The sequence below is a fragment of the Oncorhynchus mykiss genome, chromosome 2, assembly GCF_013265735.2.
Source record: "Oncorhynchus mykiss isolate Arlee chromosome 2, USDA_OmykA_1.1, whole genome shotgun sequence".
NCBI classification, from domain to species: domain Eukaryota; kingdom Metazoa; phylum Chordata; class Actinopteri; order Salmoniformes; family Salmonidae; genus Oncorhynchus; species Oncorhynchus mykiss.
The window spans coordinates 103,411,675-103,431,192 of NC_048566.1; the positions used below are offsets into that span (position 1 = coordinate 103,411,675).

Here is a 19,518-nt window from a genome sequence, read left to right on the forward strand (position 1 = left end):
ATTCCATCAACCCCAACACCATATCCTTTAGTCCATCAACCCCAACACCATATCCTTTAGTCCAACAACCGCAACACCATATCCTCTAGTCCATCAACCCCAACACCATATCCTTTAGTCCATCAACCCCAACACCATATCCTCTAGTCCATCAACACCATATCCTTTAGTCCATCAACCCCAACACCATATCCTTTATTCCATCAACACCATATCCTTTATTCCATCAACCCCAACACCATATCATCTAGTCCATAAACACCATATCCTTTATTCCATCAACCCCAACACCATATCATCTAGTCCATCAACACCATATCCTTTAGTCCATCAACCCCAACACCATATCCTTTAGTACATCAACCCCAACACCATATCCGTTTGTCCATCAACCCCAACACCATATCCGTTTGTCCATCAACCCCAACACCATATCCTTTAGTCCATCAACCCCAACACCGTATCCTTTAATTCCATCAACCCCAACACCATATCCTTTAGTCCATCAACCCCAACACCATATCCTTTAGTCCAACAACCGCAACACCATATCCTTTAGTCCATCAACCCCAACACCATATCCTCTAGTCCATCAACACCATATCCTCTAGTCCATCAACACCATATCCTTTAGTCCATCAACCCCAACACCATATCCTTTACTCCATCAACCCCAACACCATATCCTTTAGTCCATCAACACCATATCCTTTATTCCATCAACCCCAACACCATATAATCTAGTCCATCAACACCATATCCTTTAGTCCATCAACCCCAACACCATATCCTCTAGTCCATCAACACCATATCCTTTAGTCCATCAACCCCAACACAATATCCTTTACTCCTTCAACCCCAACACCATATCCTTTAGTCCATCAACCCCAACACCATATCCTTTAGTCCAACAACCGCAACACCATATCCTCTAGTCCATCAACCCCAACACCATATCCTTTAGTCCATCAACCCCAACACCATATCCTTTAGTCCAACAACCGCAACACCATATCCTCTAGTCCATCAACCCCAACACCATATCCTTTAGTCCATCAACCCCAACACCATATCCTCTAGTCCATCAACACCATATCCTCTAGTCCATCAACACCATATCCTTTAGTCCATCAACCCCAACACCATATCCTTTACTCCATCAACCCCAACACCATATCCTCTAGTCCATCAACCCCAACACCATATCCTTTAGTCCATCAACCCCAACACCATATCCTCTAGTCCATCAACACCATATCCTCTAGTCCATCAACACCATATCCTTTAGTCCATCAACCCCAACACCATATCCTTTACTCCATCAACCCCAACACCATATCCTTTAGTCCATCAACACCATATCCTTTAGTCCATCAACCCCAACACCATATCCTTTACTCCTTCAACCCCAACACCATATCCTTTAGTCCATCAACCCCAACACCATATCCGTTTGTCCATCAACCCCAACACCATATCCGTTTGTCCATCAACCCCAACACCATATCCTTTAGTCCATCAACCCCAACACCGTATCCTTTAATTCCATCAACCCCAACACCATATCCTTTAGTCCATCAACCCCAACACCATATCCTTTAGTCCAACAACCGCAACACCATATCCTCTAGTCCATCAACCCCAACACCGTATCCTTTAGTCCATCAACCCCAACACCATATCCTCTAGTCCATCAACACCATATCCTCTAGTCCATCAACACCATATCCTTTAGTCCATCAACCCCAACACCATATCCTTTACTCCATCAACCCCAACACCATATCCTTTAGTCCATCAACACCATATCCTTTAGTCCATCAACCCCAACACCATATCCTTTACTCCATCAACCCCAACACCATATCCTTTAGTCCATCAACACCATATCCTTTATTACATCAACCCCAACACCATATAATCTAGTCCATCAACACCATATCCTTTAGTCCATCAACCCCAACACCATATCCTCTAGTCCATCAACACCATATCCTTTAGTCCATCAACCCCAACACCATATCCTTTACTCCTTCAACCCCAACACCATATCCTTTAGTCCATCAGCCCCAACACCATATCCTTTAGTCCAACAACCGCAACACCATATCCTCTAGTCCATCAACCCCAACACCGTATCCTTTAGTCCATCAACCCCAACACCATATCCTCTAGTCCATCAACACCATATCCTCTAGTCCATCAACACCATATCCTTTAGTCCATCAACCCCAACACCATATCCTTTACTCCATCAACCCCAACACCATATCCTTTAGTCCAACAACCGCAACACCATATCCTCTAGTCCATCAACCCCAACACCGTATCCTTTAGTCCATCAACCCCAACACCATATCCTCTAGTCCATCAACACCATATCCTCTAGTCCATCAACACCATATCCTTTAGTCCATCAACCCCAACACCATATCCTTTACTCCATCAACCCCAACACCATATCCTTTAGTCCATCAACACCATATCCTTTAGTCCATCAACCCCAACACCATATCCTTTACTCCTTCAACCCCAACACCATATCCTTTAGTCCATCAACCCCAACACCATATCCTTTAGTCCAACAACCGCAACACCATATCCTCTAGTCCATCAACCCCAACACCGTATCCTTTAGTCCATCAACCCCAACACCATATCCTCTAGTCCATCAACACCATATCCTCTAGTCCATCAACACCATATCCTTTAGTCCATCAACCCCAACACCATATCCTTTACTCCATCAACCCCAACACCATATCCTTTAGTCCAACAACCGCAACACCATATCCTCTAGTCCATCAACCCCAACACCGTATCCTTTAGTCCATCAACCCCAACACCATATCCTCTAGTCCATCAACACCATATCCTCTAGTCCATCAACACCATATCCTTTAGTCCATCAACCCCAACACCATATCCTTTACTCCATCAACCCCAACACCATATCCTTTAGTCCATCAACACCATATCCTTTAGTCCATCAACCCCAACACCATATCCTTTACTCCATCAACCCCAACACCATATCCTTTAGTCCATCAACACCATATCCTTTATTCCATCAACCCCAACACCATATAATCTAGTCCATCAACACCATATCCTTTAGTCCATCAACCCCAACACCATATCCTCTAGTCCATCAACACCATATCCTTTAGTCCATCAACCCCAACACCATATCCTTTACTCCTTCAACCCCAACACCATATCCTTTAGTCCATCAACACCATATCCTTTAGTCCATCAACCCCAACACCATATCCTTTACTCCTTCAACCCCAACACCATATCCTTTAGTCCATCAACACCATATCCTTTAGTCCATCAACCCCAACACCATATCCTTTACTCCATCAACCCCAACACCATATCCTTTACTCCATCAACCCCAACACCATATCGTCTAGTCCATCAACCCAACACCATATCCTTTAGTCCATCAACACCAACACCATATCCTTTACTCCATCAACCCCAACACCATATCGTCTAGTCCATCAACCCCAACACCATATCCTTTAGTCCATCAGCCCCAACACCATATCCTTTAATCCATCAACCCCAACACCATATCCTCTAGTCCATCAACACCATATCCTTTAGTCCATCAACACCATATCCTCTAGTCCATCAACACCATATCCTCTAGTCCATCAACACCGTATCCTTTAGTCTATCAACCCCAACACCATATCCTCTAGTCCATCAACCCCAACACCATATCCTCTAGTCCATCAACACCATATCCTTTAGTCCATCAACACCATATCCTCTAGTCCATCAACACCGTATCCTTTAGTCTATCAACCCCAACACCATATCCTCTAGTCCATCAACCCCAACACCATATCCTTCAACCCCAACACCATATCATCTAGTCCATCAACCCCAACACCATATCCTTTAGTCCATCAACCCCAACACCATATCCTTTAGTCTATCAACCCCAACACCATATCCTCTAGTCCATCAGCCCCAACACCATATCCTTTAATCCATCAACCCCAACACCATATCCTCTAGTCCATCAACACCATATCCTTTAGTCCATCAACACCATATCCTCTAGTCCATCAACACCATATCCTCTAGTCCATCAACACCGTATCCTTTAGTCTATCAACCCCAACACCATATCCTCTAGTCCATCAACACCATATCCTTTAGTCCATCAACACCATATCCTCTAGTCCATCAACACCATATCCTCTAGTCCATCAACACCATATCCTTTAATCAATCAATCCCAACACCATATCCTCTAGTCCATCAACCCCAGCCTTTCCTTTGTTATTCTATACCTTCAAGTCCTCAATTCACTCTCCTTCACAACCACAACATAAACTGTTCTTAATTGAGAGAGGCAGGAAGAAGCAGGAGAGAGTCAAGGGAAAAGAGAGCTCAGATTTACCATTGATCTGCTGAGGGGAGTACAGCTCAGAGCTGGACTTACCATTGACCTGCTGAGGGGAGTATGGCTCAGAGCTGGACTTACCATTGACCTGCTGAGGGGAGTACGGCTCAGAGCTGGACTTACCATTGACCTGCTGAGAGGAGTATGGCTCAGAGCTGGACTTACCATTGATCTGCTGAGGGGAGTACGGCTCAAAGCTGGACTTACCATTGATCTGCTGAGGGGAGTACAGCTCAGAGCTGGACTTACCATTGACCTGCTGAGAGGAGTATGGCTCAGAGCTGGACTTACCATTGATCTGCTGAGGGGAGTACGGCTCAAAGCTGGACTTACCATTGATCTGCTGAGGGGAGTACAGCTCAGAGCTGGACTTACCATTGACCTGCTGAGGGGAGTACGGCTCAGAGCTGGACTTACCATTGATCTGCTGAGGGGAGTACGGCTCAAAGCTGGACTTACCATTGATCTGCTGAGGGGAGTACAGCTCAGAGCTGGACTTACCATTGACCTGCTGAGGGGAGTACGGCTCAGAGCTGGACTTACCATTGATCTGCTGAGGGGAGTACGGCTCAGAGCTGGACTTACCATTGACCTGCTGAGGGGAGTATGGCTCAGAGCTGGACTTACCATTGACCTGCTGAGGGGAGTATGGCTCAGAGCTGGACTTACCATTGACCTGTTGAGGGGAGTACGGCTCAGAGCTGGAGTCTGGGGGGGACTCTGGGAGCGTCCTGGAACGTAGTAGAGAAATATTGATTGGTTGGTATAAAGATCAATACAGATTTTATCATGCAGAAACTTGTGCCGTACAACGTGGCATTTCAATCCGAAAGTTATTTGATTTTAGAATATCTCTTATATATTTTTGAAAGGCGATAACTTACTTAGCTGCAGCAAAATCATCTACATTGTGTTGTGTTGCATGAGTTCTTTCCAGGCCATCTGTCTGTTTTCTGTAATATGACTCTAGTTTCTGATATCTGCCTTCCTCACATCTTCGCTCTCAAGCACTGATTACATAACGGAGCTGGATTTAGTATAAGGGTGTCTATGGTGTGAATCTAGTTAATCTAGACCTAAACCATCATGTCATTGTAGACATGAGTCTGGCTCATCGGTTAAATGTGAGCTACTATGACTTATCTTTTCAAGTTGTATTTCACGTTGATTTTACAACTTATTAAAAAGTAGCAGGCTAAACTGGTTGAGATTATGTCATTACAACCAATTTTGCCTGCTGGGTTGATGCGGTTGCACAATATACACTACAGTGCCTTGGGAAAGTATTCAGACCCTTTGACTTTTTCCACATTTTGTTACGTTACAGCCTTATTCTAAAATTGATAATTGTTTTTTCCCCTCCCTCATCAAATCTACTCACAATAGCCAATAAAGACAAATATGACATTTACATAAGTATTCAGACCCTTTACTCAGTGCTTTGTTGAAGCACCTTTGGCAGGGATTACAGCCTCGAGTCTTCTTGGGTATGATGCTACAAGCTTGGCACACCTGTATTTGGGGAGTTTCTCCCATTCTTCTCTGCAGATCCTCTCAAGCTCTGTCAGGTTGGATGGGGAGTGCCGCTGCACAGCTATTTTCAGGTCTCCAGAGATGTTTGATCAGGTTCAAGTCCGAGCTCTGGCTGGACCACTTAAGGACTTGTTCCAAACCCACTCCTGCGTTGTCTTGGCTGTGTGCTTAGGGTCGTTGTCCTGTTGAAAGGTGAACCTTCGCCCTAAGTCTGAGGACCTGAGTTCTGGAGCAGGTTTTCATCAAGAATCTCTCTGTACTTTGCTCCGTTCATCTTTCCCTGGATCCTGACTAGTCTCCCAGTCCCTGCCACTGAAAAACATCCCCACAGCATGCTGCTGCCACCACCATGCTTCACTGTAGGGATGGTGCCTGGTTTCCTCCAGAAGTGACACTTTGGTATTCAAGCCATTGAGTTCAATCTTCATCAGACCAGAGAATCTCCTTTAGGTGCCTTTTGGCAAACTCCAAGCGGCCTGTCATGTGCCTTCTACTGAGGAGTGGTTTCCATCTGGCCACTCTACCATAAAGGCCTGATTGGTGGAGTGCTGCAGAGATAGTTGTCCTTCTGGAAGGTTCTCCCATCTCCACAGAGGAACACTGGAGCTCTGTCAGAGTGACCATCGGGTTCTTGGTCACCTCCCTGACCAAGGCCCTTTTCCCACGATTATTCAGTTTGGCCGGGCGACCAGCTCTCGGAAGAGTCTTGGTGGTTCCATACTTCTTCCATTTAAGAATGATGGAGGCCGATGTGTTCTTGGGAACCTTCAATGCTGCAGAAATGTTTTGGTACCCTTCCCCAGATCTGTGCCTTGACACAATCCTGTCTCGACGCTCTATGGACAATTTCTTCAACCTCATGGCTTGGTTTTTGCTCTGACATGCACTGTCAACTGTGGGACCTTATATAGACAGGTGTGTGCCTTTCCAAATCATGTTCAATCAATTTAATTTACCAAAAGGTGGACTCCAATCAAGTTGTAGAAGCATCTCAAGGTTGATCAATAGAAACAGGATGCACCTGAGCTCAATTTCGAGTCTCATAGCAAAGGGTATGAATTTTTACGTAAATTTGGAATTTCTGTTTTTGCAAGCATTTCTAAAAACCTGTTTTACCTTTGTCATTACGGGGTATTGTGATGTCATTATGGGGTATTGTGATGTCATTATGGGGTATTGTGATGTCATTATGGGGTATTGTGATGTCATTACGGGGTATTGTGATGTCATTACGGGGTATTGTGTGTAGATGAAGGATTTAGTTTATTGAATACATTCTAGAATAAGGCTGTAAAGTAAAACATCTGGATAAAAGGGGTCTGAATCATTTACAAGTGCAATGTACACACAAAAGTATGTGGACACCCCTCCAAATTAGTGGATTCGGCTATTTCAGCCACACCTGTTGCTGATAGGTGTATAAAACAGAGCACACAGCCATGCAATCTCCATAAACAAACATTGGCAGTAGAAGGGCCTTAGTAAAGAGCTCAGTTACTTTCAACCTTTACAACAAGTTAGTTTGCCAAATTTCTGGCCTGCTAGAGCTGCCCCGGTCAACTGTACGTACTGTTATTGTGAAGTGGAAACTTCTAGGAGCAACAATGGCTCAGCCGAAAGTGGTAGGGCACAAGCTCACAGAATGGGACCTCTGAGTGCTGAAGCTCATAGCGGGTAGAAATCGTCTGTCCTCGGTTACAAGAACTGTTCATTGGGAGATTCTTGAAATTGGTTTCACAGAGCCCTGACCTCAACTCCATTGGACACCTTCGGGATGAATTGGAACGTCAACTGCGAGCCAGGCCTAATCGCTCAACATCAGTGCCCGACCTCACTAATGTTCTTGTGGCTGAATGGAAGCAAGTCCCCGCTGCAATGAGTGGAGGCTGTTATAGCAGCAATGTTCCAACATCTAGTGGAAAGCCTTCCCAGAAGAGTGGAGGCTGTTATAGCAGCAATGTTCCAACATCTAGTGGAAAGCCTTCCCAGAAGAGTGGAGGCTGTTAAAGCAGCAATGTTCCAACATCTAGTGGAAAGCCTTCCCAGAAGAGTGGAGGCTGTTATAGCAGCAATGTTCCAACATCTAGTGGAAAGCCTTCCCAGAAGAGTGGAGGCTGTTAAAGCAGCAATGTTCCAACATCTAGTGGAAAGCCTTCCCAGAAGAGTGGAGGTTGTTATAGCAGCAATGTTCCAACATCTAGTGGAAAGCCTTCCCAGAAGAGTGGAGGCTGTTATAGCAGCAATGTTCCAACATCTAGTGGAAAGCCTTCCCAGAAGAGTGGAGGCTGTTATAGCAGCAAAGAGGAGACCAACTCTATATTAATGCCCATGAGATGTTCAACTAGCAGGTGTCCACATACTGTAGTAGCATAATCTGTCATCTTGCTCTATAATTCCAACATGTCAGTTTCTGTTGCCTACCATTCCCCATCATCCATCTATCCATGTATAGTCCCAGACAGCTCAGCCTCACCCTCACCCACTCCCTTTCCCTCACCCTAGCCCTCACCATCACCCACTCCCTTTCCCTCACCCTAACCATCACCCACTCCCTTTCTCTCACCATCACCCACTCAACTTTCCCTCACCCTAACCCTCACCATCACCCACTCCCTTTCCCCCACCCTAACCCCCAATATCACCCACTCCCTTTCCCTCACCCTAACCATCACCCACTCCCTTTCCCTCACCCTAACCATCACCCACTCCCTTTCTCTCACCATCACCCACTCAACTTTCCCTCACCCTAGCCCTTACCATCACCCACTCCCTTTCCCTCACCCTAACCATCACCATCACCCACTCCCTTTCTCTCACCATCACCCACTCAACTTTCCCTCACCCTAACCCTTACCATCACCCACTCCCTTTCCCTCACCCTCACCCTAACCATCACCCACTCCGTTTCCATCACCCTAGCCCTCACCATCACCCACTCCCTTTCCCTCACCCTAACCATCACCATCACCCACTCCCTTTCCCTCACCCTAACCCCCACTATCACCCACTCCCTTTCCCTCACCCTAACCCCCACTATCACCCACTCCCTTTCCATCACCCTAGCCCTCACCATCACCCACTCCCTTTCCCTCACCCTAACCCCCACCATCACCCACTCCCTTTCCCTCACCCTAACCATCACCATCACCCACTCCCTTTCCCTCACCCTAACCATCACCCACTCCCTTTCTCTCACCATCACCCACTCCCTTTCCCTCACCCTAACCCTCACCATCACCCACTCCCCTTCCCTCACCCTAACCATCACCCACTCCCTTTCCCTCACCCTAACCCTCACCATTACCCACTCCCTTTCCCCCACCCTAACCCCCACTTTCACCCACTCCCTTTCCCTCACCCTAACCATCACCATCACCCACTCCCTTTCCCTCACCCTAACCCCCACCATCACCCACTCCCTTTCCCTCACCCTAACCCTCACCATCACCCACTCCCTTTCCCTCACCCTAACCATCACCATCACCCACTCCCTTTCCCTCACCCTAACCCCCACCATCACCCACTCCCTTTCCCTCACCCTAACCCTAACCATCACCCACTCCCTTTCCCTCACCCTAACCCCCACCATCACCCACTCCCTTTCCCTCACCCTAACCCTCACCATCACCCACTCCCTTTCCCTCACCCTAACCCCCACCATCACCCACTCCCTTTCCCTCACCCTAACCCTCACCATCACCCACTCCCTTTCCCTCACCCTAACCCCCGCCATCACCCACTCCCTTTCCCTCACCCTAACCCTAACCATCACCCACTCCCTTTCCATCACCCTAACCCTAACCATCACCCATTCCCTTTCCCTCACCCTAACCCCCACCATCACCCACTCCCTTTCCCTCACCCTAACCCCCACCATCACCCACTCCCTTTCCCTCACCCTAAGCATCACTCCTTGACTCCCTCCTTCTCCCTGACCTCCTCCCTCACCCTCTCCCCCCACCCTAACCACATCCCTAACCCCCTTCTCTCACCCTCACCATGTCCCTCACTCACCCCCCCCCCCCCCCCCCCACCCTTATCCCGCCAGCTCACCCTGGTGCGTAGTGTCCTCTGTGTTCAGGCTTGATGTGGTCCTGCTGCTGCTGGTGGTTCTGCTGGTGGTTGTGTTGCCTCAGGCAGGGGTAGTTGTTGTGTCTCAGCAGGCCCAGGGGTGGGGGGTAGGAGGTTTGGCAGGGCTGGGGGTGGGAGTGGGGGTTTCCCTGACGGAGGGGGATAGGGGGATTCACGCCACACTGCAAATCACCCCCAGAAGAGGAAACTCCGGCTTGGGGTGATGAGTAAGAGTTAGGCCCTGGGGCACCGCTATGGACCTCAGAAAAACAGCTGGGGAAACACAGAGGAGAATATATATATATATATATATTATATATTTACATATTTTACATTTTGATCATTTAGCTGCCGTTCTTATCCAGACTTACAGTCATTCATCTTAAAGTAGCTAGGTCAGACAACCATGTGATTGTGTTCATTAATATTAGTTGGAAATTGGAAATGTCCCTAGAATAGCATGTTATGAATTGGTTAATGTGTGTTGAGGTGGGTCGTGTTTATCAGGGCACTCAATTGAAAACGTATTAAAGAGTTTTGCAACGGAAAACAAAAACCTATGTTTCTTGTTGGACAAATCCAGTCCCTTTTTCAGCACATTTCCCCCCCCCCCCATTTGGTACCTAATAAACGCTACCCTGGTTAGACATACTTGTTGTTTGGTCGCATTGATAAGCTGGTCACAGATGTGTTTGTGTTGTAGCTAACTCCTGTGGTTGTTTGGCATGACAATGACAGACAACACAGACAGGTGTGGTTCATTAGGCACCAAAAGGATGAAAACTGACTGAAACAGCGAGGGAATACCTGGACCTGTCCAATAAGAAAAACCCAATTTACGTTTTCAATTACAAAACACTTTGTAGCGTTTCCCAGGAGCCACTCACATGTCAGTGCTGTCGTCCTCCTTACTGATGTAGTCCTCCAGGATACTGGTGTCAATGTTCGCTGGCTCCAAGGAGCTGGTAATATCATGACCTACAGAGAGAGAGAGGTAATATCATGACCTACAGAGAGAGGGAGGGGAGTAGAAAAGAGAGAGAATGTGTTGTACATCAGTTGTACCACCTGAGTGAACTAGACCATAGAGAGTGATGTTGGATTCTGTTTCACTGTTTGGGAATGCTAAGACCAAGACTAATCTGGATCTTATGTCTGAGTCCAGACAGGATGGGTTGGTGTTGGGTTCAGACAGGATGGGTTCAGACAGGATGGGAACAGACAGGATGGGTTGGTGTTGGGTCCAGACAGGATGGGTTGGTGTTAGGTACAGACAGGTTGGGCTGGTGTTGGGTCCAGACAGGATGGGTTGGTGTTGGGTTCAGACAGGGTGGGTTGGTGTTGGGTTCAGACAGGATGGGTTCAGACAGGATGGGAACAGACAGGATGGGTTGGTGTTGGGTCCAGACAGGATGGGTTGGTGTTGGGTTCAGACAGGATGGGTTCAGACAGGATGGGTTCAGACAGGATGGGTTGGTGTTGGGTACAGACAGGGTGGGCTGGTGTTGGGTCCAGACAGGATGGGTTGGTGTTGGGTTCAGACAGGGTGGGTTGGTGTTGGGTTCAGACAGGATGGGTTGGTGTTGAGTCCAGACAGGGTGGGCTGGTGTTGACAGGTCATCTGACAGCTGGGTTCAGACAGGGTGGGCTGGTGTTGGGTTCAGACAGGGTGGGCTGGTGTTGGGTTCAGACAGGATGGGTTGGTGTTGAGTCCAGACAGGGTGGGCTGGTGTTGACAGATCATCTGACAGCTGGGTTCAGACAGGGTGGGCTGGTGTTGACAGATCATCTGACAGCTGGGTTCAGACAGGGTGGGCTGGTGTTGACAGGTCATCTGACAGCTGGGTTCAGACAGGGTGGGCTGGTGTTGGGTTCAGACAGGATGGGCTGGTGTTGGGTTCAGACAGGATGGGTTGGTGTTGGGTTCAGACAGGGTGGGTTGGTGTTGGGTTCAGACAGGATGGGTTGGTGTTGACAGGTCATCTGACAGCTGGGATCAGACAGGGTGGGCTGGTGTTGACAGGTCATCTGACAGCTGGGTCCAGACAGGGTGGGCTGGTGTTGACAGGTCATCTGACAGCTGGGTTCAGACAGGGTGGGCTGGTGTTGACAGGTCATCTGACAGCTGGGTTCAGACAGGGTGGGCTGGTGTTGACAGGTCATCTGACAGCTGGGTTCAGATGAGTCAGTTCTTTAGTTTACCTCACTACATTGTTCTTCATGTTCCCTTTCTTTTCTGCAAAAAAACAACAACTGCTTTCTCTAATGATAAATACATCTAAAGTACTAATTCTGACATGTCCATTTCAACCAATAGTAAGTATACTACGAAGATTCCTCCTCCTCGTCGTCGTCCTCCTCCTCATCAACAACCAGTCAGTAGCCTATACATTGTGCTAGTCTATTGGGTGCACCAGCAATGGTTTTTAGCTTGGTTTAAGTGTTGGCGTGTGAAATAATTAATCCCTCTATTCTCTCACCCTGCTCAACCTCACTCCATCCAGGGACGTGGGACCGTACTCACCCCATCTCAGGCAAAGCTCCCTGAATCCACGTGACTCTACCCCATAATCCTCAGAAACACCAGCATGTAGAGTACACAGACACTATTTTACCTAAACTATTTCTACAGGGAATTTCAACAACAAAGCGAGTGAGTGTGACAAAGGTGAAGAATGGGTGAATGAGGTTAGGTAGAGAGGGGTCAGAAAGAGGTATACAGTGGGTGGGCCATGGTTAGACAACTTCTCTCTCGGAAGATGAAGCTGCTACTCAGTTCGGAATGTCAAAAATGTCTGTGTTAGTGTCGCTTTCTCTCTCTCTTCGCCCTCTGTCTTCAAACCCCTTGCTATTTTAACATCTCACTTGATCAGCACTCAGCCACCTCTGAATTCCTCTCGTCGCTCTCTGCCACTCATTCAGTGGTCTTTCCCCCATCTTTAGAAGCAGCCATGTCTCGTCCGTATCGTCCTCTGTGCGTGGTGGTATAGTTTCATAGAAATGTACAGAGTGCTGTTGTTACTCTCTCATACAGCTGGATCACATCAGCATGTGTTTGATGACAGCAAGATGGGAGTGTAAAAACAATTAGAGATTATAGATGGAGTATCTTCAGATGAAAAGATCTTTGGCAATTCTTGGTAGGACAAGGTTCATGAATACATGCCAGAGCCAAGGGGGGGAGGATGAGAAGAACCGAATGAGAGGAGGAGGAGCAGGAGAAGAGGGGGAGAGGAAGAGGAAAGGAGGAAGAGGATCGTTTTCACTTAAATAAAGACCAGATGTGCACCCTGCCCAAACTGGCAGTAAATTCAGACTGGCAGGACTGATAACGAAGAGGGAGTGGGGTGGTTGGAGACAGACAGGGGATACAGAAGGATATATGAGAGAGAGAGAGAGAGAGAGAGAGAGACCTGTATATATATAGAGAGAGAGTATATATATATATATATATATATATAGAGAGAGAGAGAGATGTAGGAATGGGAGCCATTGGGAAAGGAAGTGATAAACAAAAAAAAGCTTTGAAACTAAAATGAGTAACTGTACATTGCAGATGATAGATAAAATGAGAGATGTGAACACAGGGGATTAAAAGAAGAGAACCGAATCCAAAGAGAGCACTACATAAATCCAGACGCTACTCATGGGTTGATATTGTGTCCGAATTAGCAGTAAATCACTAGTTATTATCAGCGTTTGAAAGTGTGGATACTAGAGTGGTGTCTGTGTAACGGATGTGAAACGGCTAGCTAGTTAGCGGTGGTGCACGCTAAATAGTGTTTCAATCGGTGACGTCACTCGCTCTGAGACCTTGAAGTAGAAGTTCCCCTTGCTCTGCAAGGGCCGCGGCTTTTGTGGAGCGATGGGTGACTGTTGTTGATGTGTGCAGAGGGTCCCTGGTTCGCGCCCGGGTATGGGCGAGGGGACGGTCTAATGTTATACTGTTACATCCGCTTTGACGCTCCGCTAAATTAGGACATGCTTCCATTTTCTTTTGCTTGCGCCGTAGTCACACAAAATGTGGTCAATTTTTGTTGTCTGTGTGATAATGTAATTTACAGTATAGGGGCAGTAAATCACTAGGACATGTTGAAACAGTAGGGTTACTAGATAGGGCTGTGAGATGCATATCCCTGGCTCCCCTCTATGTCCAGATGTGTCCCGACAGGGAACAACGCTATGATTGTCAGGACAACCGCTATACAGACAGACTGCCCTTTTCAGAATACAGGGGGGGGGGGGGGGGGGGGGGGGGGGGGGGGGCAGCAGCAGTGTGGTTGGTCAGGGGCCAGTGTGCTATGCCAGTGTTTCAATGCATCAGTTGTCCACCATGTAATAACCCCTTCTGGAGATGACAGTTTCACTGGGTGTGTTCATCAATCTATCTAATGTCTGTTCTCTGTTGATCTAATGTCTGTCTGTTGATCGAATGTCTGTTCTCTGTTGATCTAATGTCTGTCTGTTGATCTAATGTCTGTCTGTTGATCTAATGTCTGTTCTCTATTGATCTAATGTCTGTCTGTTGATCTAATGTATTGTCTGTTGATCTAATGTCTGTTCTCTGCTGATCTTTCTCCTGCAGCAGGACAGTAACCAATGACAACCATTTTAAGAGTCTTTGGTATGACTTGACTGGGGATGGAACCCCAAACCTTCCGGTCTCAGGATGGAACCCCCAACCTTCCGATCTCAGGATGGAACCCCCAACCTTCCGATCTCAGGATGGAACCCCCAACCTTCCGGTCTCAGGATGGAACCCCCAACCTTCCGGTCTCAGGGATGGAACCCCCAACCTTCCGGTCTCAGGGATGGAACCCCCAACCTTCCGATCTCAGGATGGAACCCCCAACCTTCCGATCTCAGGATGGAACCCCCAACCTTCCGGTCTCAGGGATGGAACCCCCAACCTTCCGGTCTCAGAATGGAACCCCCAACCTTCCGGTCTCAGGGATGGAACCCCCAACCTTCCGATCTCAGGATGGAACCCCCAAACTTCCGGTCTCAGGGATGGAACCCCCAACCTTCCGGTCTCAGGGATGGAACCCCCAACCTTCCGGTCTCAGGGATGGAACCCCCAACCTTCCGGTCTCAGGGATGGAACCCCCAACCTTCCGATCTCAGGATGGACTCGAACCACATGACCACTGAATTAGTTCCAATCCCATTGTATGAGAGAATACAATTCTAACTGAATGACAGTCCAGAACACATCATCAGTGCATCAGTGCAGCAGACTACAGTACTGCACAGTATAATGTATTAACACTGCCTGCTCTGTAGAAGCACATTATTTCATTTGCGCATGTGTGTGTGTGTGTGTGTGTGTGTGCGTGTGCGTACCTTAATAAATGTTAATAATTCATCACATTCCCAGCAGCACACATTTCATACTATGATCATCACCATACTGTCATCACCATACTGTCATCACCATACTGTCATCACCATACTGCCATCACCATACTGCCATCACCATACTGTCATCACCATACTGTCATCACCACACTGCCATCACCATACTGTCATCACCATACTGTCATCACCATACTGTCATCACCATACTGTCATCACCATACTGTCGTCAACATACTGTTGTCACCCCACTGTCATCACCATACTGTTATCACTATACTGTCATCACCCCACTGTCATCACTATACTGTCAACACCATACTGTCATCATCCTACTGTCATCACCATACTGTCATCACCATACTGTCATCATCCTACTGTCATCACCATACTGCCATCACCATACAACAACCAAGACTAGCCTGACTTAGTTATTAATCTGTATCACACTGGCCTGAGCTTTGCTCCAAAGTTATTTTAACATTTACATTTTTTAAATTAACCTTTATTTAACTAGGCAAATCAGTTAAGAACAAATTCTTATTTACAATGACGGCCTACATCGTCCAAACCAGGACGGCGCTGGGCCAATTGTACACAGCCCTATGGGACTCCCAATCACAGCCGGTTGTGATACAGCCTGGATTCGAACTAGGGTGTCTGCAGTGAGCTGAGCTTTTAAAATACATTTTGTGTTTTGTATATATATTTTTAAGTTACATGAATTATATTGAGAAACCGGTCACGGAAGTAGCTCTGAATGGTTGGAGCATGACTAAACTATAGTCCTTCATCAGATGTAATGTCTGAGTATCTCAACGGAAACTGTTCCCTGAATCTCAGCTTCCTCGTTCTCCACTCAACTTGTCCCACAACCCGAGTCACAATAGAAAAACAAAAATAAAAAAACAACAAATAACAACAAAATGACTGACACATGTAAACAAACATGATTGACATGAGGAAACCCCTGTAACAGACATAGAGACAGACACACATGAGGAAACCCCTCTAACAGACAGAGAGACAGACACACATGAGGAAACCCCTCTAACAGACAGAGAGACAGACACACATGAGGAAACCCCTCTAACAGACAGAGAGACAGACACACATGAGGAAACCCCTCTAACAGACAGAGAGACAGACACACATGAGGAAACGCCTCTAACAGACAGAGAGACAGACACACATGAGGAAACCCCTCTAACAGACAGAGAGACAGACACACATGAGGAAACCCCTCTAACAGACAGAGAGACAGACACACAGAGATAGACAGAGAGAGATAGTCAGAGAGACAGAGATAGTCAGAGAGACAGAGAGAGACAGAGAGAGACAGTCAAAGAGACAGACGTAGTCAGAGAGACAGACACACAGATATAGACAGAGAGAGACAGTCAGAGAGACAGAGACAGTCAGAGAGACAGAGAGAGACAGAGAGAGACAGTCAAAGAGACAGACGTAGTCAGAGAGACAGACACACAGAGATAGACAGAGAGAGACAGTCAGAGAGACAGAGACAGTCAGAGAGACAGAGATAGTCAGAGAGACAGAGATAGTCAGAGGGCAGTGTACTGTACCTGCGCGCAGCCAAAGCATGTTGAAGATAAGAGGGAGCACCTGAACCAAAATATGAGAAGATAAAATCCCTCTCTATTTTTCATATGATTCTTTCCCTACAGCTGTCGTGGTAACGCTTTCCGTTTTTCTCCTGAGACCACCCTGAGAGTCGCAATTTGGGTTTACAAATGTGAGTGGGACTGTGTGTGTGTGTGTGTGTGTGTGTGTGTTGTAATGGGGATTACTCCCCAGTCCAGTCATGAGACAGGGCTGTACCAGTTCGCCACACACAGCACCTGGCACACCGGGCTGGCCGACCTGGCTCCAAGGATTAGGAGAGGGAGAGAGGGAACGAGAGAGACAGAGAGAAAGAGAGTGAAGAGAGAGTAGGGAATGAAAGAAAGGTGGAGACAGCATGCCATTGACATGGGGGGGGGGGGGGTTCAGAGGAGGGGAGGGGTGAAGAGTACGATAGTACTCTACGATAGTACTCTGATAGTACTCTGATAGTACTCTGATAGTACTCTACGATAGTACTCTACGATAGTACTCTGATAGTACTCTGATAGTACTCTGATAGTACTCTACGATAGTACTCTACGATAGTACTCTGATAGTACTCTGATAGTACTCTGATAGTACTCTGATAGTACTCTACGATAGTACTCTGATAGTACTCTACGATAGTACTCTACGATAGTACTCCGATAGTACTCTACTATAGTACTCTATGATAGTACTCTACGAGAGTACTCTGATAGTACTCTGATAGTACTCTACGATAGTACTCTACGATAGTACTCTGATAGTACTCTGATAGTACTCTGATAGTACTCTGATAGTACTCTACGATAGTACTCTACGATAGTACTCTGATAGTACTCTGATAGTACTCTGATAGTACTCTGATAGTACTCTACGATAGTACTCTGATAGTACTCTACGATAGTACTCTACGATAGTACTCCGATAGTACTCTACTATAGTACTCTATGATAGTACTCTGATAGTACTCTACGATAGTACTGTACTATAGTACTCTACGATAGTACTCTGATATTACTCTGATAGTACTCTACGATTGTACTCTATGATAGTACTCTACGATAGTACTCTGATAGTACTCTACGATAGTACTCTACGATAGTACTCTACGATAGTACTCTGATAGTACTCTGATAGTACTCTGATAGTACTCTGATAGTACTCTACGATAGTACTCTGATAGTACTCTACGATAGTACTGTACTATAGTACTCTACGATAGTACTCTGATATTACTCTGATAGTACTCTACGATTGTACTCTATGATAGTACTCTACGATAGTACTCTGATAGTACTCTACGATAGTACTCTACGATAGTACTCTGATAGTACTCTACAATAGTACTCTGATAGTACTCTGATAGTACTCTGATAGTACTCTACGATAGTACTCTGATAGTACTCTATGATAGTACTCTGATAGTACTCTGATAGTACTCTACGATAGTACTCTGATAGTACTCTACGATAGTACTCTGATAGTACTCTACGATAGTACTCTACGGTAGTACTCTACGATAGTACTCTGATAGTACTCCACGATAGTACTCTACGATAGCACTCTACTATAGTACTCTGATAGTACTCTACGATAGTACTCTACGATAGTACTCTACGATAGTACTCTGATAGTACTCCACGATAGTACTCTACGATAGTACTCTACTATAGTACTCTGATAGTACTCTACGGTAGTACTCCACGATAGTACTCTACGATAGTACTCTACGATAGTACTCTGATAGTACTCTACGATAGTACTCTACGATAGTACTCTACGATAGTACTCTGATAGTACTCCACGATAGTACTCTACGATAGTACTCTACTATAGTACTCTGATAGTACTCTACGATAGTACTCTACGATAGTACTCTACGATAGTACTCTATGATAGTACTCTGATAGTTGTCTATGATAGTACTCTGCGATATTACTCTACAATAGTACTCTACGACAGTACTCTGATAGTACACTACGATAGTACTCTGATAGTACTCTACGATTGTACTCTATGATAGTACTCTACGATTGTACTCTATGATAGTACTCTACGATTGTACTCTACAATAGTACTCTGTTGGTACTTAACGATAGTACTCTATGATAGTACTCTACGGTAGTACTCTACGGTAGTACTCTATGATAGTACTCTACGGTAGTACTCTACGGTAGTACTCTACGGTAGTACTCTATGATAGTACTCTACGGTAGTACTCTACGATAGTACTCTACGATAGTACTCTATGATAGTACTCTACGGTAGTACTCTACGGTAGTACTCTACGGTAGTACTCTACGGTAGTACTCTACGGTAGTACTCTACGATAGTACTCTACAATAGTACTCTATGATAGTACTCTACGGTAGTACTCTACGGTAGTACTCTACGGTAGTACTCTACGGTAGTACTCTACGGTAGTACTCTACAATAGTACTCTGTTGGTACTTAACGATAGTACTCTATGATAGTACTCTACGGTAGTACTCTACGGTAGTACTCTACGGTAGTACTCTACGGTA

The 19,518-nt window shown here is 46.2% G+C and overlaps 1 protein-coding gene across 3 annotated transcripts in view; it reads right to left on the reverse strand.

Moving 5' to 3' along the window:
- The window catches only part of myrf (myelin regulatory factor), an 88,967-nt gene that overhangs the window by 60,729 nt on the left and 8,720 nt on the right, over nucleotides 1–19,518 (reverse strand). For all 3 annotated transcript variants that reach the window (XM_036961469.1, XM_036961463.1, XM_036961460.1), the window contains exons 2-4: nucleotides 10,918–11,008; nucleotides 10,013–10,303; nucleotides 5,096–5,157 (exon numbers count right to left, since the gene is read on the reverse strand). In XM_036961469.1, coding sequence (XP_036817364.1) covers nucleotides 5,096–5,157; nucleotides 10,013–10,303; nucleotides 10,918–11,008 — 444 coding nt within the window. The remainder of the gene's footprint in view (nucleotides 1–5,095; nucleotides 5,158–10,012; nucleotides 10,304–10,917; nucleotides 11,009–19,518) is intronic.